Genomic DNA, 25345 nt, shown 5'->3' on the forward strand with positions numbered 1-25345 from the left:
TTATAATAAATGATTCTATAATTACAAGTAATGGTGAAACGGCTTGTTTTGGTTCTGCTGGCCGCACTTAAAGGGTAACTCCACCAATTTTTACACATTAAAGTGGGTTAGGGTTGTGTTTACAGGTCTTGGGGAGTACTACTGCGTATGTGAAAAAGTAGTATAAAACGGTGGAAGGAAGCTGTGTGTAATCTAATAAATTCATCACTGAGTTATAAGTTGCATTGTAATGTAGGCACCAGGTTCTGAAAAGCAGTCCACTGCTCTAGCATTGCACTCCAACATCACTGTTGGACTTTAGGGACAGTTTATTGACAAAAGAGCAAAAGTAGAAGCAGAGATATCGCCTTTTTTATTCCACCCTTCTTTTTCAGAACTTTACCCACAATGCAACTTATTGTCTGCATGACATCACTGGAGGCAATTTATCAGATTACATGCAGCTTCCTCTGGAGCCACAAAATATTTTATACTACGTTTTCCACATATGCAGTTGTACTCACCAATGTGTAAAATTGGTGGAGTAATCCTCTAAACCAATGACAGCTTCAAAGGAACAAATCCTCGTAAATGCTTTCACATGTGATTGCTCTGAAGCTTTGTGAAGGAGTAGAGAAAACTCGGTTACTTGTAAGACACCTTTTCATGGTGCCACAGGTGTTGGATTACTCTTTTCACTCCACACAAAAGGAGCTAAAGATGTGCCTGTATGGAAATTCAAAGCTGAGGTTATTCCTCATCTTACCGTCGGCGACCGAAACTGACAAGGAAACGTTTCAGCTGGCTTCAGAGAAGAATGAGGCCTTTAAGTGCCTGTGAAAAAAGGACGTGTGATCACAACGTGCACCTCAGATACAGTTCAAAGACAGCTGAGGATGAAGGTGAGATACTGACTTTTGACAATAGGGGTAATGAAATACAAGTCTGATTAAATATAAGAAGAAGCCAATATTTATTTATCTGTTTAGTTGACGGACAGAATAAACATGTCGGATTTAGGAAGGATGCTCATTTACATCCACAGTCCATTTCTGCACGTTAGGAAATCTGAATATTTCTTGCACCTTTAGTTGCTCATATTTTTCTGTGTCCGTTTGCAGGTTCAGTGCAAGATATTGTGTCATATTGTGTAAACTTGTCAACCATGTTTTTATGAAACATCTTAACCATTATAGTCGCTAGTATTCTAGCAGTTAAGTGAATGTTGTGCAGTGAAAGTATAATATTTCCCTTTGAACTGCAGTGAAGTATCATGCAGCACAAAATGTGAATACTGGAGTAAAGTAAAAGCACCTCAAAAGTAATTATACTTTGTTACTTTCCACCAGGATCTACTGGAGTCGTGTCCCCCACTCCCTTGGGAATGCAAATAAACAAACGTGCGTGTTGCAACAGGTCTCAGGTATTTTACTACTCACAGTGACAGGCTGCATCCTGCCAGAGTGTGAGACGCTGGTAGGACTGGAGGCAACATGATAAATAATTCTGAACTGCCATTCTAGTTTGTCTACAATCATGTGAGTCCTTTAGCTGTCACTCAAAGACATGCGCTTGTGCAAATGTTAGGGCAATGCCACCGCTTCTCACACAAACTCAAATAAGACAAACCTTAAGACAAACCATAAACCTTTGCTACACATACTGTACACTGGCAGCGGCATATTGTTATCATTAAGGTGGATAAAGTGTGAAAGATGAGCTGAGGTGTGTCTAATTATGAGACACTGTTGAGGCAGGAGTGCCCAAACTTTTTCCTTGGAGGGCCAAAACCCTCATTTAATGGTGGACCACAGGCCAAAAGCAAACATATATAGTGAACTTTCCCCCAGAAAACAGCCTCCCTCCTCGCGAGTGACAGAGTCAGACAGCATCCTGTTGACTGATGGCGATTATGTAATTATGTAATTTAGAGAACAATGTAACTTGAGTGAGTGCCAGTCAGCAGGGCCGCGGTGAATGCTTTGGGGGAGGGACTGAATTGCGCATTCGCGTCTCTTTCAGAAAATCTCTAGGCTTACTGTACAACGAAAAATGCCAAATAAATCGTTTCAATTCGATTATATTAGTTTGGAGATCGTTTGACCCAAAAATCGAAATCACGATCAAAATTCGATTAATTGCACAGCCCTAGTAAAAAGTCATACTTATTCGATTAAAAGTCAATTATTAGATAAAAAGTCATAAACATTAGGTAAAAAGTTACAATTATTAGATAAAGAGTCATACAAATGAGGTAAAAAAGTAAAAATTTCAATATAAGTCACTGAGATGGAAAAAGGTTGTTAATATCAGATAAAAAACAGAGCATTGATTTTCAAACGAAAGGTAAATCGCGTGCCAATATCTGCACGTGCATATGGAAATCGGGGACATGCACGTTGTTGGTGCTGTTTCCTACTGATGAGACTGATGGATGGTGTGCGTCACCAAAAATAAGCGTTATACATGTTTCTGTCGTTGTGCCCCTCGAGTGTGTTGACTCTCAATCATCCTTTGAGTTTGACAAATCTGTCATTCTTGTTCGTGAAAGCATTTTAGTTGTTTTTCCTTTTTTAAGCTTGTGCGTAAACACATTTGGCAAGTTTTCGTTTTTGTTCTTGGTACCATTTTACTTTTTTTTCCTTGTCTTTGTCTTCGGTCACTTCCTTAGCTTATCCGTCAGGCGCATTTTCAAACAAGCCGGGTGCACCTTGGAGAAAAAGAGTTGGCCTAAGGCGTGCACTAGTGAACAGCAGCCAGTCCACCTATATACAGGTTTCCTACAGAAGAAGACCATCTGTGTCAGGCTAAGCAAAGCAGCTGAAACCCTGTGTTTTCTACCTGCAGCATGAGAATGCCTTCATGGAGCCACTCCCTTTAATTGATGCTATGTAAAGCTGTGGTGGGGGCCAGGAACAGAGCCGCAGAGCTGTGCAGAGAGAGAGAGAGAGAGAGAGAGAGAGAGAGAGAGAGAGAGAGACACACACACACACACCGTGAAACTCACAAAACTCCAGGTTCAACTACACACATTTTGAACAACTTATGGATGTATGCGGGTGACAGCGACTCACAGGTAGGTAATCAACACTTTTAAAGTCTTTTAAGTTTTAACATTTTGTAAGCTGTGTATAATTCTATCAGTGAAAAGAGATGTGTTTTTTTAGGGCTCTAAACTTTGAATAGATCAGATGTCATTTTATGTTTTCTGGTGCCAAGAAAAGAGATGTGTTTTTTTAGGGCTCTAAACTTTGAATAGATCAGATGTCATTTCATGTATTCTGGTGCCTTTGACCTGGTGGTTTGATGCCTCAGTAGCATGAGAAATATAATCAGTATGCCTGCATTTTGCAATTACATCCAGAGGAAGTGTCGCAAAACACAAATTTGAAGATATTACAAAGCTCAGAGTTTGTCAACTGATTCAGTTACTGATTTATAGCTTTGTGGCACAGGCTGATGAGTTTTTCAGCTAAAACACATATTTGCTATGGATAGAAAATTAATCCCCAACACCGACTTGAATATCTAAATATCATGACCTCATGCTGTTACAAATTGTCCAGTAGTATCTAATGTAATGGTGGCACTGCAGTAACAGTTAAAAGATTTAAAGATTATAATGAAAAAAAAAAAAGATCACTGCCAGAGCTTCTCCCTGCCTTTATACCCTCCATCCCTTGTTGTTTACGTCTCCTTTTCCTTCTTAACCTCTTCATTTCAGCCTTTTCTCTTCCTTCCTTACGTCTCATTTGCCGTCCTCCTTTCCTCTTTCCCGTCATGTTTCCCTTCTTCTTACTGGTCGTATTAGAGAGCTTGGTGTTGTTTACTATCAGACTGCTCGTTGCATGCAAACATCAATAGATATCTCATCAACACAATACACAAGACAGCTTCCACACACTGTCAAAGTGTTATTTCTTCACATTCTGCTGATAATGGCCGCGTTTCCCAGATTCGTTAAGAAGCTCTTAAGTGCTAAGATCTTCTTAGGAGCGCTCTTAAGAACGCTGTGAAAGAAGGATGTGTTTCCCAGAGTCGCTCTTAGCTTAAGAAGATCTTTCACTAAGAAGGAAATGTAAGATCGAGCTGACCCACTCTTAACAGCCTTCTTAGCGACCGAATGCTCAGTGATCAAGCTGCGTCAGGGAAATTTATATCATCCACTTTGCGAAATAATAAAACAATGCTCAATGTTGAAATGCGCTCATAGCTGCGGACCACTGGCGCAAGAAAAAAAAAAAGAAAATGGTAGATGAAAAAAACCTTTTTATTGAATTACACGTTTAAGTTTTCCGCAACATCTGCATATATGAGTTTATAGTACTACACATAAAAAAAAAAACAACCCTGTGGCATTTCACAGATATCAAGGGAACAGATGTATTAAACTCAGCTGAACCTCATCCAGAGAGGCTTCACCTGCTACTCTGCGTTGCCAAAGTCCGCGCGTGTTAGAAACCATGGCTGCAATACAGCACATTCTCCCTGCGAACCAACAGCGTCGCCGTGCGCGAAGCCAGACGGTTTTACATAAATGCATACGTGCGTCAGCACTTCTCCCCACTGGACGTGCCGTCAGACCGGGCTGTCCAGGCAAAGTACCGGCTGCCCCGTGCGGAGATCCAACGGCCGTTGGATCTCTTTGCCTGGACAGCCCGGTCTGACAGCGCGCACACACACACGCACTTATGCGCTGATAAAGAGGTGGGTGATCGATTTGCCTGGCATCGATTGATTCAGCACAGCAGCAGCGCGGTGGACAGCTCCCACTAAGAGCTTCTTAAGAAGCTTCTTTGGCTTGATCTTAAGGTTCTCCTAAGAAGGCAGTTAAGAACGCACCTGGGAAACACCCGCATCTTAGCGCTCCTTCTTAGCCGAACCCTTCTTAAGAACCTTCTTAAGTCCTTAAGAACGATCGAATCTGGGAAACGCGGCCAATGTGAGTTCATTTTTCAATTTTTAAACTACAATTCTTACATATTGTGCCTTTAAAGAAAGCCCAGTCCAACCTTGCTGACTGCAGTCAGATTCCTATTCTCTGAGAACAAGCTGCTGCCGTCTGGTCGCAGATATACTCTGCTCAGATGTTGGACTAACAGATTTAGAAACTCATTTGTACCTGCCACCATTTGCCTCCTTAACGGCATCATGTAATTCTCTTTCCCTTTTGTGTGTTTATTGAGTGTATATATGTATGTGATGGTTATGTTTTTTATTTTAAAGCTTAGTGAACCTCACCCTGGACAAAGTATTTCTTCTTTGTACAGTTTGATAACAACCCCGATTGCTGTGCTAGTGTGTATACATTGGCTACCAACTTATCTACTATACGATCTGTTACTTACATATATGCGGCGCCAAACACAGAAGGGAAAAGGAAGAGCAGACAAAACAGCTCAAAGGACAAAAACAGCATTGAAAAACTGTGTGGCTTTGAGAACACTGTGCAGATCTTATTTTAGATATGATGATTGGGTCGGCAGTGGTGATACCTTACTTTTGTTTGATATGATCAGGAATTAAATGATGCTTCTTCTGTGTAAAACACAAACATGAACATCGGGCAGGGCAATATATCGATACTGAATCGTTATCGCGATACAAGACTATATGTCGTCTTCGTTTTTGATGTAATTTTCTGAATTTACCAGATTGTTCTACTTGTTCTAATACTTTACTCACTTCGTCATTATATCCACATTACAATTATTTATCAAAAAATCCAATTGTGTTAATATTTTGTGAAAGTAACAGCCATCTCTAGCTTATCTACACCCTCGACGTCCGGGGTGCAACGCTTTTAACTCAGCAACTACAATGAGGATTTCGGCTTTAAAAAAGGTTGTAAGTGACGTCTTTTCAAATCAATTTTGGATCTTGGGGCTTCAAGAGACTTGGATTATGCCGTATGGAGCCATTTTATGTTTATATTTTTCGGTTCTTTTCACGTTTTTAAAAGTCTACTTCAATTGTTTAGAGCACAAAACGCTGTTATACTGAGGGTGAACTGTTCCTTTAAGGCCATATCGCGCAGTTCATCTTAAAAAGTGCCCTGTTGAGTTTTCAAACAACATTATGACTTTCATTGATGCTTTACAAAAACTTTGTTTTTTTTGTTGTGTAACTGGAGGTCCGACGTGTTGAATTCATTCCCAGAGCAAAAAGCTTGTTAGCAGTTTTCTTCACTGCCTTTAACTGCGCATCAGTGGAACAGCATGAAACCGGCTGCGTCCTCGTCTGTGTATGGTACAAACGAAACTGGGACCAACTTTTAAAAAACTCCTCATTGGCACTTCTAATGGTTGCAAATTCATAAGGGTATCCTTAAATTAACACATAGGTAAGGCTCTGACCTGAACACTCTCTCGTAGACCAAAATCCATAACAGTTCATGACATCAAACTTTCAAGCATCTTTCATCCGATTCATTCTGTCTCACTTATTATTTGATCAGAACGTTTCTGACATACAGTTTGTTTCCCTTGCTTTGACTCCACTTTTACTGCACAAAATGTGTAATGCAAAGAGCCGAAATGACTTAACTCTTATCTGTGTATTCACAAGCTCAGCTTCACAGAATGACTCCTCACTGATTCATCACAACACGTTTGAAAACATTTCTACTGTATCAATATTTCAATATAATTTGGGGTATGGAGGGCACACATTTAACATAGAGGTGATCGAACCGGGTCTAGATGTCCTTTGAGTAACAAGTTGGTGTATGTGTATCTGCAGGGTTTAGGAGATAGACAGGAATCACCATTTACATTTACTCCAAATGTGTATTTTCTTCCTCACATCCAAGTCTGAAGAAGAGCTACGGGAGTTTTTTCAAGTTCCAAGCTTCTGTTGGTCCAGCATCTGCCTTAAACGGTGTCTGGATGTGTGCTACTGCTGTATGCTCTTTGTCAGGCAATAGTTTTACTTTATAAGAATGTAGGAGTAAAGTCTGACTCCAGACAACATTATCTATATTTACAGAACACAGCTCATTCAGCAAATAAAAATGTAAGTTTTCAAAAGTCATTCTCACTCAACCTCATTTAAATACTGACTCTTTTAGAAACTGCAATATAAATAACATTTTGGATTTACACCTTATTGATATTCTATATTAACTACTGTAACTGCTGCACAACAATTTCCCACTTATTTTAAAATACAGCAATGATTACAAATTCAGTGGTGAACATAAACAATGTTGTGATTCTCTGATAAACTTACTGCAGCATTTTATTCCTAAATGAGATACAGATGGTTCAAAATTAACCATTGAAACTCTGCTGTGAAATCTGAGCCAAAGCAATTGTGAACTGCTGTAAATCATAATTTGTGGATGGCTGGTTTTTTAGGCAGTTTTTGTATATTTTTTTATTGTTGCTTGTGTTAAATAAATGAAAATAAAATATCTGTTCAAAATATAATTTTTTTGTTGGACACGTTAAAGATAATGAAAAAATAGTATTGCTCTGGAATTGATACCAAAACATAGGGATCATATCTGCGCCAATATTCATGAATGTCAAACGCCCGCCCTACTAACATGTGAGCTATAAATAAGGAGTAACACCTTCTCTTTTCTCAGTCGCAGTTTTTTTTCATGAACCTACAACTGCCTCGGTCCTTCACAAGAGAGTTCACGGTCCACTGAACCAGGACACCAGCATTTTTTCCAACAATGGGGTATCTTACATCTTTTAAAAAAAATACAACTTCAGTGTTTCTGCTTTGCTGGTGCCATTTTTGTTAACATTTCAATCTGCCAACAGGTACATTCAGAAGACCAAGAATATTTTAAAATGTGCGCTTTGCGTTCCTATTGTGCTCTGCGTTCTCTACTTCACAGGTCCATCTATTAGGTGAGAACAAGAAATGCGTGCTTCATTAAAAAGACACCTGCACTCAGTTGCCAGTTTAATGTCGGTAATCAAAAATAAAGCAGCAGATGCTTCAACTTCCTGATCATTTTGGAAGAAGTGGTCTGTGGTGCTGTTAAACACTAACACTTTAGGTGTTTCTATTACAAACAAAACATTCATGACGGTAGGATAATCAATACAAAACGTGCAGCTGAGTGCAGGCTTTTTAATAAACCTTAATACAGATATATTATTATTATTTGGTACTTACTCTTTAATGTGATGTGTTTGTGATCTCAGTTATTTAGTAGGCTTCCTACCGATTGAAAAATGCTCTTTGGAAAGGGCAGACCTGCTGTCTCTGGAATACGGTGTGGATGCAACCCTTGATTTCTGGTAAGACCATTAAGACTTCACGTTTCGACTGCAGACATTCAAAAGATACAGATACTGATAATGCAGTTTGCATGAGAACCAACTCTGAGGTTTCCAGCTTGGGTTAACTTTTATTTTCCCCATCACCAACAAACAAAATGGTTTGACGTGTTGAAAAACCACAGTCTTGATCATGGCAGGAAACAACACCCCCCCCCAAAAAAAAACAAAAAACTGCGGTCTTGCATTTCCAGCTTGAAGTAGGGCAGACCTTAAACATTGAGACATTTCAGTTTCTCTAATCTATGCCACTTGAACTTTATGATGCAAATCAGAATGAGTCCTTTTAATTATTAGTTTTTTGTTTTATTTCTAAAAACCTGTTTGGATTGTAGCAACATTTCGGGGGGAAAAACCACCCTCTAGATAATGATTGTGACAAAACACAGCATGACATCTCAATGTGTATATTTCTGCAATGTTTTATGCTTTCAGATCACAGCAGTGGGAAGCATTTTTTTAACATTGGTGTCTTTTGTTACAAAAAAACACAACAGAGATAATAAATATATTAGAGCTGAAATTATTAATTGATTAGTCAAACCATTTTGATGATTGATTATTCATTTGAAGTGATTTATGGAGCAACATTCTCTAGTTTCAACTTCTCACTTTCACGGATTCTTTTACATATTATTCTTTGGCAAACTGAATATTTTTGAGGTTTTAAGTGTTTTTAGAAAATAATGCAAGTTGGTGAAGTGACGGGTATTTTTCAGTATTTTCTGACATTTTAAAGACTAAACGATCAATCGAGGAGACAATCAGCAGGTTAAAAGCTAATGAAAATAATCATCAGTTGCCGCCCTAAAATTTTGATTGAAAAACTAAAGTATACCGTTAGAAATGTGTAATACAAATAGAAAAAAAACAAACTAGTTTAATCATTAAAGTGATCTTTGAAGTGAAGCTCTGACAGCTACAGCTACATTTCCGGTTATACTTCAGCCCAAGATCACAGATGTTTTAACTCGCAAGCAAATTTTAAATGGGGGGGGAAGGAAAAAGGAAGAACCCAATCAGTAAAATAACTTCATGTTTTTATGCAGTCAGTTAAAATGTTGAACTCAACGCTTTTATTCACATCCAATCTTTTATTAAGAAGTATTCATTTTACTTCCTTCTTTACCTCCTGAAATGTCTTAATATTGGGCACTCCCTAAAGTCCTCAGCCTGGTACAAATAAATGGATCGTTTATGTTCTTGTGTAATAATATTTTTTCTAGTTTCATGACACTTTGAAATGCCCTTAATGACCAGATACCTCAAAAATCATACCACCACCAAAACTCTGTATTTACACTATTTGTTTACAATTGTTTTACAATTTGTTGACATACTATTATAAACATTGTTTATGTTGTTTAAAACAAAACATTGCACAAAATATTTAAAATACATTTTTGTAAATTAGACTGCAATTAGCCAAATTCTGCTTCATCTATATATGTCTGAAAAATAAAGTCTACTGATGCATATTACAGAATTTTCCATTTAAATAACATACTGTAAGGTGGCACAATCCATGTAGTAAAGAGATTTTAACGGTATTGTCTCAGCTCATGCAAACAATCAATGATGCAAGAAAAATGCAATGAAAGCTTCTTTAATGGCAAAAGTGAAATCTATATGTTATAACGTTTTTTATCAGCTGCTGCTGTCAGTACTGCCAATCTAGAAGAGAGATCTCTCCTTCTCATGAGCTTGTGATGACGGGGGAATCAACAGGAAATATTCAGTAGATCTCGTCAATCTGTACATTGAGCTAACTTCAAGGAGAGATTGTTTATAGGCCATAACAGTCATGGAAGTGAGTAAAAGCAAACAAAAAGCATTCAAGCTCACGAACTTTAGCTGTAATGTGCTGAACCTCCTCATGTTCTCAATATTAAGTATAATGTATATATTTATATTAAGTGGTTTCTTGCAGAAATGGCCACATTTTAAGGATTATTTGTTGGTGATCTAAGTTGGTTTACAGGCAAGGGCAATAAAGTTCTAGAAAAATTAAACATTGTACATAGACACATTTGTTGTGAGACAAATGTTATTCTGGTGCAAGAGTCAAACCTGACATGCGTTTGGGTTGCATTAGTGCATTTTGGATGTGAGGCAACCCTTTTGCTGATCTGCATAAAATTCAGTATTGAGAAAAACTGTAGAATCCAGAAGATGACAGAATCTACAATCCCACACAAAAAGGCTTCTGGCAGAAACAAATATTTAACTTGGTAAGACTTACAGATTCCTCGAAAGATGACACAACCACTACAAAATACTTTCCCTACTTTAAACTGATTTATTTCAGGTCAAGATCCGACGTGCAAACATGCACATCTTGGAAAGCTCCCGTCCTCTGGGATGGGATGTTTGACCCTGAACTTTACGACCAGACACACAGGAATGAAGGATCATCTGTGGCTCTGACAGTGTTTGCTGTGGGCAGGTTTGTCTTCACATTAAACTACTATTTTTATTTAGAGAAATAATGTTTAACCGTTAAGATATGAAAGTATTTGACATTGTTCTTGTGTTCACTTCCACCACAGGTACCTGGATGCTTATCTCGAGACCTTCCTGAAATCATCGGAGCAACACTTCATGTTGGGTTTGCCCGTCACGTATTACGTCTTCACGGACCTGCCAGAGAAGATGCCGGACATCAAGCTTGCTCCTCATAGAAGCATAAAGGTTATAAAGGTCGACAGGCACAGCAGGTGGCAGGACGTCTCTATGATGCGAATGAAGACGATATCAGAGGTCATCGAGTCGGATATTCGCCACCACTGCACGCACGTTTTCTGCTTTGATGTGGATCAGGTGTTTACTGGAAGATTTGGCTCGGAGGCTCTGGGAGAGTCTGTGGCTCTGCTTCACGCCCACTACTACCGCCTTCCAAAGAGTCTGTTTACCTACGACCGCAACCCCAAATCCAAGGCTTACATGGAAGTTGGGGATTTCTACTACCATGCTGCTGTGTTTGGAGGCTCATGGAAAAGTGTAAAAGAATTGACTGAGGCCTGCTATCAGGGCATCATGGAGGACAAAAAGAATAACGTGGAGGCTCTGTGGCACGATGAGAGTCATCTCAACAAGTACATGTGGCTTCATAAACCGAAGAGGGTGCTCTCTCCGGAGTACTGCTGGGACACCAGCATCGGCAACAGGAGAGACATACGCATCACCCGACTACAGTGGGCACCAAAGCATTATGAAACACTCCGCACAGGGTAACGTGTTGTGAAATTAAGGTACAAAAACACCTGTTATACTTAATGAATTGCTGGTAAACTATCTGATATCTCGGGGTACTTTGCACTTCTAGACTAATATACATACAATATACAAACATATTTCTGAGTTTGAATTTTTACATGATTAATATTTAAAACTCTGAGTTTGAAATTCTTCTCCAAATCTACATGGTGCCACTTTAACACAGGCTACTGTGGACTGTAGCGCTCAACTTCGGCTCGCTCATCGAGTCACACATGCTCATTATCTCTAGGAAGGACAACAACCAACCGCCAACAAATTCTCTGCCAATCACAGGCGTGCTATATCCTACACAGATGTGACAGGCTTCTAGCCTCTAAACATCTTGATGCAACACTGCCGTCATCTAACCAATTCACTGACATCCAAGAAACCCAATAACTCATTACTGGCTGTCACAATATTAATGCAGACATGTTCGACTGTCTGTACTGGTTGATCAAAGTTACATTCATGTGCATGTCAGATTCCCCTTTTTGCCAAATCATCCTTTTTGAATGGACAATTTATTGAACCTAAAGTTGCAGTTAACCACTTGTGCGAAATGGTTTATGACCCAGAACTCTCTGGAGCCTGGTTCTCATGTACATGGGTCATTTAGAAACTTATCTGTCCAAACAAATATTTTAGCACCGTTTCAAAAATTACAACGTCCAGACCTCATATCACACTGCCATTCACGTGCACCGGATGTTACTATGAATGAGGCAGTGAAACTTGACTGTTCTTCACAGAACCTTCCTGGATAACGCTGTTTTAATGAAGCATCCACATCATTATCCATTTTGTCTCTCTTTTCCATCAGTTTTATTTTGTTTGAGTTTTTCTAAATATAGACAATATATCATCCATTCCATCACTGTACAAACTCAGATACTCCATTACACATTCACTGATCAGAACCGTCTGTGTCATCCTTTCCAAAATCAGTTTGTAGTATCCAGGATGTCAGAGAGTCCTTAAGATGTTTTCTTTAAGAATATGTGCAATAGGGGCTGTTGACGTGAAAACACAAAACCTGTGTTTAAAATTTTGTTAATTGAGAAAAAAATTCAGAATCTGTGGAGAGAGGTGGTGCAGTGTTGAGTTTTGTTTGTGTCCATCATCTGTCAAGAATATGTTTTTGTTTTCTGAGATGGAGATGCTAATGTTGCAGGGACTGACTCATTTTTATTAATTTTCACATGTTCTTTCATTTTAAACTCTGTAAAGCTCAGGTATAAAAGCCAGTGATTTGAAGGCTGAATTTTTGTTTTGTAATTTGCACTCATGACATTGCCAAACTGACTGAAACTGCTGAAATTCCTGTTTTCATCTTGCTGCATGTTTGGAATTATTTTTTAATTTGTTGTTTACTTCTTTCTTATACCATCCTTTTAGATTTTATTTGCTGGTTTTGCCATTTTTGTTAATTTATGTATTTTTTTATTGGTCTGAAAATCTGTTAAAAATTGTACATACAATGTTCGTATTCACTCAGGAGAACTTTTGTATTATTGTATTATGATGCACAGGTTGGGACACATTTCCTCACGACAATGAAAATGTCTGTTTTTTTAAAAGGATTAATGTAAGTATTGTGAGACGTGGTATAAAATGATTTGTAAGAAGGAAATACATTTAAATATTAACTGTAGTATCAATATGAAAATTACAATGACGACAGGACTGTTAACAGTAAGCTCTCAACATATAAAGTCTCATGTAATTGTTCTCCCTCTTCACAACCCTGCAGCAGTTGGTCCTGTCTGACCACATTAAAATGTTAATACACAGCTACAATGTTTTTGACCCTGTTTTGTTTCCATGTGAAAGTTGCTTTTTGCCGTGGACTTGAGTCTCGCAAAGCATCAACACACAAGTTTAATTAGCTTAGATTTTATTTTCCATTAAAAAAATTGTCCAAGTTGTGGTGTAATAGTGTTGGGTATAAGTTTGAGATTTACTAGACCCTAATCCTGGTCTACAGACCTGTGCCACTGGTGGCCTGTGGCCTTTTAACAACCTCATTCCAGCCATTTGATCATTTTGTTAGTAGGCTAATTGGCTATTAGTTATGTCAGCTGCTAAGCACCAAAGCTCCCATTAAAGTATTTCTTTTTCATTTGTGAAAACTAATAAAGCAGAGAATAAAAAAGTGCATTGTTTTAACACATTCTGATTTCAAGCTTTACAGGTCAGACATGGTTGTTGTTGAATGTTAAAGTTCAGCCCTTGACATATCACTTTTTTGGTACTTTACTGAATCTGGCCCCCTTAAAAAAGTAATTGAACAGGCCCGGTCTATCCTGATAAAAGTTACTAATGTCTTTAATATTGTGCATTGATTTTGAAATGGAGGTTAAGAGTGAAGCTACAACTGACCAATAGCTGAAACACCCAACAGATTTACCTGAGAGCACTAATTTAGTTGGAAATCAACTGAGACATTGCAACGGTCTGTTCAGATGCCATTCAGGAGTTAGTGTGATAAACAGGTTAACTGTTCAAATTACTGTTCTTAGTTTAATGCCAACAAATGCAATAGCTACTGATCATAACAAAAAGAAGTTAGATTTTTGTAGTTTCACCAACAGAACTGGCCCCAGAGTGCTGTGTAAACCAACGTGTATGAATATAAAGATGAACCGCATCATGGAAACTGACATTTGAGTTGTGTGTGGGTTGTGAACGTAGAGTTTGACATTTGGGCTGAGGGGGGGAATTTTTTAACCAACGTGAGTAGTCCACTGTATACAGTAACAAAACACAATAGTGCCATGTATGCATACTCGCTCATTGTATAACAGAATCGCTGAATCACTGACTTTAAAATAAATATATCATATTTTATAACATCACTTTAAAATGTTTTTATTTATACAAGAAATGATTTTGTTGGACCCATTTTAGACTCAATGTAGTGACATTTTTCAGCCGCAACGCTCCTCCTGCCTCATCACAAACTACGCCTCTGGTTGTGTGCCACTGAGGGAAAATTCAAGCATGATAGATTTGACAGGTTGGTCGGGCTTTAAGCTCTTAAGACAAGTTTCAAGTCTGGATTTAGAACATTGTAAAGACACGGATTTATTTTCAATTGAAATATTTCAAATATTTTGCATGAAAAAGTTTTGCAAAGTCGTCACTCAGCTCTGGGAAGTCCATATTTTTGTTGTGCCCAGTATAACTTTGAAAATTAAATCGAAAGGGAAGGGAAGAGAAAGACGAGAAGAGTAAGGGAACATTTTGTTTATAATTTAAATTATTTACAAATATAATCATTTCTGTACAGTATATTCATGTTGCAGATAAGACAGAAAATTTCAACAACACGTACTGTCTGAGCTGCTAAGGGTGGCCGGGGAAGCCGAGTGGTCTGAGCGGCTCCGGGTGGAGTTCAGATTCAGGTAGCCCATCTCTGCTGATCGAGACAGGGGCCCAGAGATGAGACAGTGAGCAGAAGAAGTCACATTTGACTGCTTGTGCTGAGTTTTGTCCAATGCAACCTCAATTTCTTGCAGCTCAGGTATCATCACACTAGGGAAACAATCAAAGTTTGGCAACATTTAATGTTTATTTAGGAAGCAAAGGCTGTGCTGAAGTTCTTAACAGCAATCAGACCTACCTTGAAGGTGGCACATGGAGGGACGTAAGAACCTGTGTAGGATTAGATATTTTCTTCAGTTCCTAAAACAACAAAACAAAAATTATGCAAGACTACGTCAGATTATTTTTATCCATTTTCAAAAGTCTTCACTGGCTTGCACTGATCCAAGAAACTGCAATGTGAGTCAGTATTTGTCAGTCAAACACTCTCGTCTAGATTCATATTATTGACTGGATAGGCACGAAACTGCTGACAAAGACATTCATGTTTGCTAAGATGTTCGGGATCCCGTGATTTTTAGTCAAATGCCACCATTTTTTGCCAGCACATCCATGTCCGTTAATGGTCATCACTTAACTTTTCATCGAGCGCCAGTCAAAATTTACTCAGAAATTTAGTTAATGACCAAATAATGGCACAACTAAGTTCCCTCAGTCACAGCTGCACTTTGTGTTTTGTGGCAACTAGCAAATGTTAGCACGCTAGTAGACTAAACTAAATTGGTGACATGGTAAAAATGATATCTGCCTGTTAGCATTGTCATAGTGGTATGTTAGCATGCTGATGCTAACATTAAGCTCAAAGCAACATTGACATATAGCCGCTAGCATGACTACAGATTTTTAGTCATGTCGCTCATTAGGAAGGCAGCTGATCTACAGTTGCTTTGCACATCTGCAACTCCAGATCACTGCCTGTGTATAAAGATGAAGTGGACTAATTGTGGCCGGTACCTCAGCAAAGTGAAGCGACTGCTTGTTCTGCAGGCTGCGTTCCAGGACAGCTAGCTGATTGGACATGTGGAGTATTTTGTTTCCAAGTTTCTTGTTTTCCATCTCCAGGAAATCCACCCTTGAGATCAAAACAAATATCTTTGTCAGTTCAACAGAGATCAACTGAATGTGCAGTAAATTAGTGAACAGCTCTAGAAATGACTTTTGCGGTTTCCTTTGAACATGATGTGCTGTGTTGACTGAAGGTTCAGTACCTGCATTTGGACAAAGTAGCTGTCAGACTACTGTCTTTCTGGTTGTGCTCCTCTTCGTTTAGCTGTTCTAGTAGCCTTCTCCTCTCAACAAGAAGTTTGTCATTTTCCACAGTTATACTCATGTAAAGCTCTTTTTCCTGGGAAAGAAACAATGTCACTTCCTTCATTCATCATCCAATTTTATATAACATTTATTTGAGTGAGACTCGTGACAATAAGGGAATGAGTGCCTTTTTATCATCTCCCTCCTTTCTACTGTGGACTTTCAGCATTGCTACGGTTTGGGAATACATCCTAATGATCCACTGAATTTCAAACAAGATGCATCTCAAACATCCTGGTTTCTTTTGTGTAAGGGAGGACAAAGCTGCTGATCTACCTTTGCTAATGAATGGGAAGACAGGGACAGTTCTCGCTCTAGATTTTTTATCTTCTCATCACGCCATGAGGTTTCATCATCAAATTTCTGTTTGGCTCGACACAGTTTTGCCTTGTGCTTTTCCTTCATCTCGTGGTACTTGCTGCAATAAGATGGACAAAAATATTACTTCAATAAATCAATCCAGAAAACAAAAGAAAACCACATTAAGCTGTCAAAGTTATCAATATCCTCTCCAGAAAAAAAGATGAATCAGTCTTTGGTGTTATGGGCCCGTTACCTCCGCTCTTTGTCGAGGCTTTTAAGGGTTTCACAGATCTCCATCTTGAGTGTTTCATACTTGTCTTGGGTTTCCAACAGAGTGTGAACTGCTACTTGACAATTGGTGCACTCCTGCAAACATTGGCATGAACAGAAACTGCTTCAATGCAAACAGTGCGCTGTGAAACTCACTCGGTTTTGTTTCTCTCAGCTTAACACGTGTTGGCAACAGTTTCTGCCCTTCAGCACTGCACGGTCAAAAGTCATACAATGAATGGACTATAATATGTAGCCAGACAGGCCTGGTAAATGAGCAATTTTCCAATGTTTTCAAATATATGAGAAATTACCTTGGGCACTGTATTTTCCTTGTTCTGCAGCAGCTGTAGTTGTGTTTGTAGCTCTTTGTCCTCTAGCAGACAGTAAGTGTTTTCACAATGTTGTGAATCCACCTCTTTTTGCTTCCAATTCCTTCAAAACACATGGACACACACAGAAACCTTCACTTACCTACGTATTACTGCAACATTGAGGGCTGGCATGCACATACAGTAGTTGCTAGATGGTGTAAGGAGAAAAAATGTCCTACTTTTGGTCCCGAAGATTGTTTTCTTTGGTGCAAATCGTAGATATAAGGTTATCCAACTCTTTTTGAGAATTATCCAACTGCTGCTTAAGGGAATGTATCTGAAAGGATAAGCGAAATTTGTGACATCTTGTAATAGAAAGGCAATTATAGTGTATTTTTCTTAGAGACAAATCTGTTAATGAATTTATCTTTAATGTAACTATCTGAAACCTCTTAATAAGTCTAAAATACTGATCAACTCACTTCTGACTCCTTCTCCAAAAGGCTTCTTGACTGTGTGCTGAGCTTATTCTCCAAATCTCTGCAGATCTCATTGCTCTGAATCAACTTGGTTGCCTGGGACTGGAAATATAAGATGCGTGAAGATTTATCAAACTGTGTTGAACCTTTGCCGTTTCATCTTGTTTCTCTCCATGTGACTTGGTGGCAGTTAAAGCAGATCCCATCTTCTCTGTAACGCTCACTGAGTCAAACTTACTTTAGCTGACTCATTAGCTTGGTTGGCCTGAACCTGCAAGGTCAGGAGCTGCTGCTCAGCCAACTGCTGCTGCTCCTGCAGGGCTGACTTGAGCCGCTCCACCTCCTTCTGCAGAGATACAACCTGAATGACATTACACACAGATCAAAGTAGAAAATTGTCAAAAGAATAAGTTATTTTGGATAAGCAGTAGGTGGTATTGATACTGCAGTCAGGTGCTATTAAACCACTGTAGAAGAAGGGGACGCAGGAGTTAGGAAGTGTCAAACTTCAAATGATGGAGAAAATATAGAAAACATGACGGAAGTGCGGCAAATTAAGAAGATTCCAATGACAAATTTTGGAGATAATTTGTTTGACTTTAAGTGCTTACTGTAGGAGATTGAAATCACAAGATGTGGGGAGAATTATTCATAATGTTTAAGAGACATTTGATGGTAGTTTTGTCAAACTTAATTAGTTTCTTTGTTTGGGAGAGAGCTGAAATGAAGCAGTCAGGGCCATGTTGTTGTGTGTTTGACAGCCATACAAACTATCCATGATAAATTGCATTTGGTTCCTGGCTGTTCCTATTTTTATGTACTCACAGTTTCCTCCTTTTTCAAAAGACATCTCATCTGAGCAGTGAGCTCCTCCTGTAAATTTAGGCAGGTCTGGTTGCTCTGTGGCAGCTCTACCACTTGAGACTGAAAAAAAAAGAACAAGAAGGTTCTTTTTCAATGTGTACATGCACATGCATCTCTCAGGTTTGTTATCTGAAGGATAATGACAAGGACAAGAACAATAGGTTTCTACTGGTGATTTAGTATCAGACAGATTTGGAGCTGTTTGAGTGTTATATGATGCTCAAGGATATGTGTAGTCAGGCTTACTTTAGCTAACTGATTAGCTTGATTTGCCTGAACCGGCACAGTGAGGAGCTGCTGCTCAGCCTGCTGCTCCTGCAAGTCTTTCTCCAGCTGCCCCAACTTCTCCTTCAGAGACACCACCTGAGACAAACACACATACAGTACATTAGGACTGCAATTTATTGTCACTCCTGATTAATCTGCCGCTCATATTCTTGATTCATTCATTAATCAAGCAGTGAAAGTAGTGAAAATGCCCACCACATTTTCCCACAGCACAAAAGTTGATATATTTAAGTGGCTTTTTTTTATGTCCGGCTATCAGTCCGAAACTCAAAGATAATCAGTTTACTATAAACAAATCACATTTCAGAATGTGGAGACAGTGAATTTTCGTAAATTTAGCTTGAAAGAAAATGAATCAATTATCAAAATGGAGACCAATTACTTTTATAAATCAACTGTTCCAGCCCAAAACACAATAACCGATGTGTCCCTTCTTCTTTATCTATACCATTGTCACACATGCTTAGTACACTTGAAGAAAAAAAATAAGAAGTGTTTTTAAAGTGCAATGTGGAGCAGTGGTGGGCTGAGCAACACTTGTACTGTGATCTCACCACTTGATTTAGAAAACAGGAAATCCATGTGGTCAAAACAGTAGTATAGTGCAACTGTCACGACACACTGCAGAATCCACATTGACCAGATAATAAATGAGCACAAGTCACAGCTATAACAGAATTAATGCTCTGTAAACACTGTCAATATTGTTATTACAGACCAAAAGCTTTTATTTTATTTATTGCTGCCACAGGAGAAATCTAAAAAAATTCTGACTATGAAGATGCCAGAATAAGACTCAAATATTATTTTGTAGAAAAGTGCAACCACAATTAATTATGCATTTCATTCAGTCCTTATTTTGCTTTACAACATGCAGATCTTACACAGTCTCCCCAAAGTATGATTTACCTCCGCTTTTGATATGGGTCCACAGTCTGAAGTAAGCGACTGAAATCCCCATCTCTGTCCTTCATCTCCACAAATTACTTACCAACTTAAAGCATCGTGTGTATGAGTCTACCAGGACTAAACATTTAAGCTTATTCTGTTATTAAAACTTGAAGTCTTAGTGCAAACAAAAAAAAAAAAAAAAAGGAAAATAAATCTGGGATGCAGTGTTTTCTCACCATAGAAATATGAGTAGAAATATCAGCAGGTATCTTACCGTCTGCTGTAGAGAGCTTTTCTCAGCATCTAGGGAGCGTACCCTGTTCCTCAAGGCTCTGATCTCGAGGTCTAGACGATCGTTCAGCTCTTTGGCTTTTCTTAGTTCTACCATTTCTTTTGAAATGAAGCCAGATAAAACACTAATCAGATTACAGATAATAATACATTATAAAAAAGGAGTTCACTGTTATCATACACTTTTGTCTGTGAAATGTTGGTCAATTTATGGGGAGTGTAATGCAGAAAATGTCTGCCTTTCAGTACTGTATACACTCAATGACATCCGTTTGCTATTTGTAAATAGCTTAGAGAAACCACATGAAAGAATAATTCTCACCATATTTCTTCAGTTTCTCCACTTCCTGTCTGAGTTGTTCTACCTCCTGCTGAGCAGCCTGCAGCTCAGGCTCTAAAATAAAAAAACAAACAGTATTCTTTTCACAGTACTCTTCACAAAGTTCCCTCTTAAATTTAGATCAATGGAAGTTGGTGGAAACTTCAGTTTTAGTTCAGAGTCTGTTTGGATATTTTATGATGGTGAAAAAACTTCTGAACACTTGCAATATACAATATTTATTAAGGATTCTGCTGAACGTTTGATGAAAATAGACAAAGCACTGAAACAGTGGTGACAGCAGACTCCTAAATTATCACCATGAGTAATCTCTGTGAGAATAACAGTCCTTTTCTAAGATACTGATTTGTATCCCTCACCATAAGCTCTTTGGGTCAAGTGAGCAGACTCCAGCTCATCAGTCAAACGTCGCATCTCATTGTGGGCCATGGCCAGCCGGCGGGAACCTTCCTCCACGTCCCGCTCCAGACGGGAACACTCCCTCTCCACACTGCTTGCCTGGCTGGCCAAATGGCTGGCCTCGGCCTAAACAGAGAGGGAGAGGGCAACTGACCAACATTCAAATGCCGCACTATGAAGAGAATCAGTGAATACATACAAGAATGTTTATAAATGCATGCGAGAACTGTAAGGAGACCTTGAGATGTGCACTGGATCAAAATGTATCAGTGGTGTAGCATCTTGAGTCTCTTCTGCCATGCAAAGTTCCCTATCTTGTGCTGGTAACAGTGCTTAGTAACACTGGAACAAAAACAAGAGGTTGTAGTTAATGTGGATGCTGCTGAACAGGAGTTTTTGAAAAGAACACATGCAAAAAAATCTTTACATTAAGACATGCACTTTGGGATACACAAAATAAAGGCAGCGTGGCCGACTGTCTCTGATTTTCCAACTGACCTGAGTGCAGTTTTTAGTGTTTGTTAGTATAGGATGCAGTAACACCACTGTAGATAAAAAGGACATACAGGAATAAAAGTATGTTTGCTCTGTGAGGCTCTGTGGAGTCCAAAGAGTCTCTTCCATGGGCTCTGGTTATGACGTGGTGCCCCCTTGTGGGAAAACTGTGAAATAACATTAAATCACAGAATAAATCATTTAATCACAAGGAAATGTAAAAAGGCACACCCGTCTAATATTGAATAAATAAATCTGACTTAATTATGGTACACTTATACATAAAATATCACACACAGGATCACATGCTTCAAAAGAGAAAACTTGAAGGGGGACAAAATGAATTATGTGCAACTTCGCTCCGATGTTTGCTTAATGCTTTTGTACATTCACAACAGTGCTGAGAGATGAACTATCATCTGTGTCTCTCAGTTTTACACCAACTTTCCAATTTCTCTTAACTGTTGATCAATTATCAAATAATGGTGAAAATGTCAGAAACTAAAGATTTACCACTGCTGGGAAGTAGCAGTGTCCAGTTTCTAATAAATAAATAAATTATGTAGTATCAGATCAGTTTATAGACTTGTGTACTTGGCGATACATAGTCCAGCATTTTAGGCAGTATCAGAGGCATTTCAGATCCTGCTATTGGCATTAAAACAACCCCAGGACTGACAAGGCCCGATACTATGACGTGTTGAAGTTAAGGACGATGACTTGTTAAAAATAGTTTCAAGCGGCCACAAACATCATTCAGTCTGTGCTGTGGATGTAAAGTGATGAAGTATATGACCTGCTGCTTTCTACCGATTCCCGTTTGAAAAAAAACACTGAAAGGCAATCCTGTCAATCGCCTATTTTAAGCAGATTTATCCAAATTCAAAAACCCAACATATACATGCTAATTTTGGTGTAAAAGTGGTATTACAACCCTTTTGGACCCAGGCTAAGAACGCTTTCACACCACTACATTCCTGACACATTCCAAAGTGGGCTAACCCTGACTTTAGCCTAGGGCTTGCTGGGTTCAACAACTTGTGTGTGAAAACTGGCTGTGAAAAAGTTAGCCCAGGTTCAACTCTGAATACGCAGTGTGAAAAGCTTTTAGGATGTTCTTCCTCTAACCTGGTGCTCACTGCTCTTCAGCGCTTGGGCTTCGGTCCCCAGCTGGCTTGATGCATTTACATCACCCGTCAGGCTGTCAGGAACCTCGCTTGTCTCAAGTAAGGAGGCTCTCTCCACCAGGAGGTAGGCCACCTGCTCACTGGGGCTGCTGTGGATCAACTCTGTGAGGCCCTGCTGGTACAGCATTTTAGCCACCTCACTTATCTGGGAATCTATCACAAAAAGAGAGAACGGTGAAAAAAGTATGATTTATATTGCTCTAAAATCTGGAAAATCAGTGGACTAAGGGTGTCTGGGGTCACTACATAAAGAAAAAAAACACAAGAAAAACTTGTTAGTGATACCTTAAAGAGATAAAAGAAAGCCTTCAGAGTATCCTGCAGTAGAATGTCAAAATCTGTATTATTATTTATTGGAAAATGCCATACAACAATCCAGGAGTGAAGTAGAGTTAAAAATGTCCAACCTTGAAGGGATATTAGGCGTCGCAGCTGGTCCTGGAGCTGATCATTTTCGTCTTGTATCTCCTGAGCCAAAACATCTTTGTGCTCTGTAAAGATTCGAATCTGCTCCAAGGACTTGCGTACCTTACAAACAGATAGAAAACCAATGTTATAGTCGCTAACAGACACAGACCTTCATTTTATTATTTTTGACAATTCAGCGATAACTTACCTCTGCCATCTCTGCTAAGTGTTGTGAGCGCTGGGTGTCCAGGTCCCAGCTCACGCCGCTCAGACGGTCTCTTGCGCACTGGAGGGCACGCCATAGCAGACACAGCTGAGCTTCCTTCTGGGAGTCAGGGGCAAGTCCCTCTTCACTTAACCATCTGCCAATCTGCTTCAGCTCTTCCTAGGGACAGGATGAGTGACATGAGGACATGGCCACGGACAAACCATCTCATCTCACACTCAAAAAGGGTGCAGTCTCTGACCACTGTTGTAAGCATTATGACATGGTCCCATTGTTTCTATGTTTGTGTTAATGTGGTGTCTTTTGCCTTTGTTCTCCTGTGTTCCTCCCCAGTTTGCTTTCCCTCCACACCTGCTCTGCATCACTTTCGTCAGCCCAGCCCTGTTTGCAGTGCTCTTCCCAGCCTATCAGTTCCTTCCCTGCTCTCTTGTTTTCCTTACTCATTCCCCTCACCTGTTTTTCTCCGCCTCACTCCACCTGCACCTCATCCCCTCGTTAGTCTAGTTTGTATTTAAGTCCAGTCTTTAAATGGTCTTTGTTGAGTTGTTTGTTTTGTGATTGCCTGTTGTTGATCCTGCATAGAACCTCATCCATAAATTGTTTTTCTATTTAAAAAAACAGTGGCATCATGCAAATAAACTGCTATTTAAAAGTTGAAAATAATGTCAATATATAGTATTTTATGGCAGTTTTCTGACATGGACCTTTTTTTTTTAAAAATGTGGTCTGAGTAATTTATTTTTATTTTTTTATCAGTTGCATGAGGGTTGAATAAAGGTTATATATACCCTAATGGTGTGTCCTGGAAGTGATTCATCTTTAATCTTCAAGTAAAGCTCCCAACTCTGAGTGAGTTAACTGACACTCTCTTGGCAGTGGGCTGAAGTTGTTTGCACATTTGGGAGAACAGCTGTTTCCTTCAGCAAGGACAGCTGGCATTGCCAATGTTTCTGCTGAGCTGCTTGTTCCACACTTCATCTCGCATTTGCATTGTTATGTCATTGTAATCGCAAGGTCTTGAGCCACACTTGCTGAAGGCCACATCATTTTTACACTAGTCAAAATTAGTAAGGGATATTTGGATATGGGTGCATAGTTCATGTGTGTGCATGGATATGCAATAAAAGTCAAATGAAATGTGGCTACACTTTTGGAGGACCAAAAATATTCACAAAACACAACATAAAAATTCAGATGTGCCACAGAATATCAAAAATCAATGCAAATTAAATCAGTGTTGTAGAGATGAAACAAGACATCTACAGCATTTCCATGTAATAGAAACGGTGCAGCCACAAGAAAAACAACAAATAAGATAGTTCACTCAGCTTGTAGAGCTGGGACAAGCTGACGAGAGTTATTTTTGACATTTAAGTTACCTTTAAGGGGAAAAACACTGTGTGGAGGGCTTAGTTAATATGTATTACATCAGCAGCTTTGCAGCGGGTTCATCAAATGCCTGGTGCGGACGAGTGTAACGGTCCCGGCTGTTAGCTAACGTTAAAGTTCAGGTTTTAGCTAACCACACGGACAAAAAGCAGAATGTGGTCGGTGTCGTTACCTCTGCCGGTTGCTCCATCTTTCCTGCGGGGTGTGAAACAACTTTCCACCGTGGTTTTTCTCTCACATTTTAGCTTTCATCGTTGTCGTTTTCCGACAGAAGTCCGACGTCAAATCCAAACACGGAGAATCAGCTCTCACTTCGCATTACAGCGACGAGACGTCAACAAACACGCGAGTCTGCCGTTGTTCTTACGACGTCGTCCCCGCAAACTTCTGCATACTCGAAACTTTCTCTTCAAAAACCAGCGACACAAGAGTGAAAACACGACGTGGGCTGAGGCTGAAGGAATGTACAGCAGAGTATTTCTGTCTGTGGCTTGTGGTCGTGCGAGGTTCTGTTATTTCTTGTTGTCACATCTCACGGCTCTTGCGCACTGTGATGGTGGGCTGTCCATTGGTCCTTGAAGGAGTCTTGAGGGGACCGTTATTATAGTGGATAGTTTATGTTCACCGGTAAAAAATCAGTAAAAAGGACTCTTTGTCTAAAATTCTGATTCCAGATTTAGTGTTGGTTTTTAGTTTTTTAGTTTCTTTTACTCAAGTCCTATTCTAAGTACACATTTAGACTACTTACATTACTTGAGTATTTTAATTTCTACTTTATAGCCCAACTCTACTCTGTTAAGATTGAAGGAGAAATATCATCCATTTGAGTCCTCTAACATTTTACTTGACAGTTATACTACTTTGTAGTAATTTGTAAAGATGACAAGATCTTAACAACTGATTGGTATTATATGAATGAATCTCAGATTATGTTAAAAAAAAAAAAAATTAAAATAACATTCAAAA

The 25345-nt window shown here is 39.1% G+C and overlaps 2 protein-coding genes across 2 annotated transcripts; one reads left to right on the top strand and one right to left on the bottom strand.

The window, feature by feature from the left end:
- Window positions 1-761: 761 nt before the first annotated feature.
- LOC311254568 (uncharacterized protein) lies at window positions 762-24970 on the bottom strand. The gene is made up of 22 exons (XM_084348410.1): window positions 24552-24970; window positions 22973-23149; window positions 22764-22884; window positions 22298-22509; window positions 21241-21336; window positions 20635-20800; window positions 20258-20329; window positions 19919-20034; window positions 18712-18828; window positions 18427-18525; window positions 17840-17962; window positions 17605-17703; window positions 17362-17459; window positions 17123-17243; window positions 16792-16904; window positions 16512-16653; window positions 16133-16269; window positions 15879-15996; window positions 15163-15224; window positions 14875-15074; window positions 2821-2908; window positions 762-813 (listed from the first exon to the last, which is right to left on the bottom strand). The coding sequence occupies exons 1-22, from the start codon at window positions 24567-24569 to the stop codon at window positions 777-779; spliced, it is 2532 nt and encodes an 843-aa protein (XP_084204536.1). The 5' UTR covers window positions 24570-24970; the 3' UTR covers window positions 762-776.
- On the top strand, window positions 2970-11580 carry LOC311254571 (alpha-1,3-galactosyltransferase 2-like). Its single transcript, XM_084348414.1, has 6 exons — window positions 2970-3055; window positions 7571-7668; window positions 7755-7844; window positions 8145-8240; window positions 10588-10725; window positions 10829-11580. Exons 2-6 carry the CDS (start codon window positions 7664-7666, stop codon window positions 11511-11513), a joined length of 1014 nt encoding a protein of 337 aa, XP_084204540.1. The 5' UTR covers window positions 2970-3055; window positions 7571-7663; the 3' UTR covers window positions 11514-11580.
- Window positions 24971-25345: the final 375 nt, after the last annotated feature.

This window comes from Pagrus pagrus (genome assembly GCF_965226575.1).
Source record: "Pagrus pagrus genome assembly, chromosome: 3".
NCBI lineage: Eukaryota > Metazoa > Chordata > Actinopteri > Spariformes > Sparidae > Pagrus > Pagrus pagrus.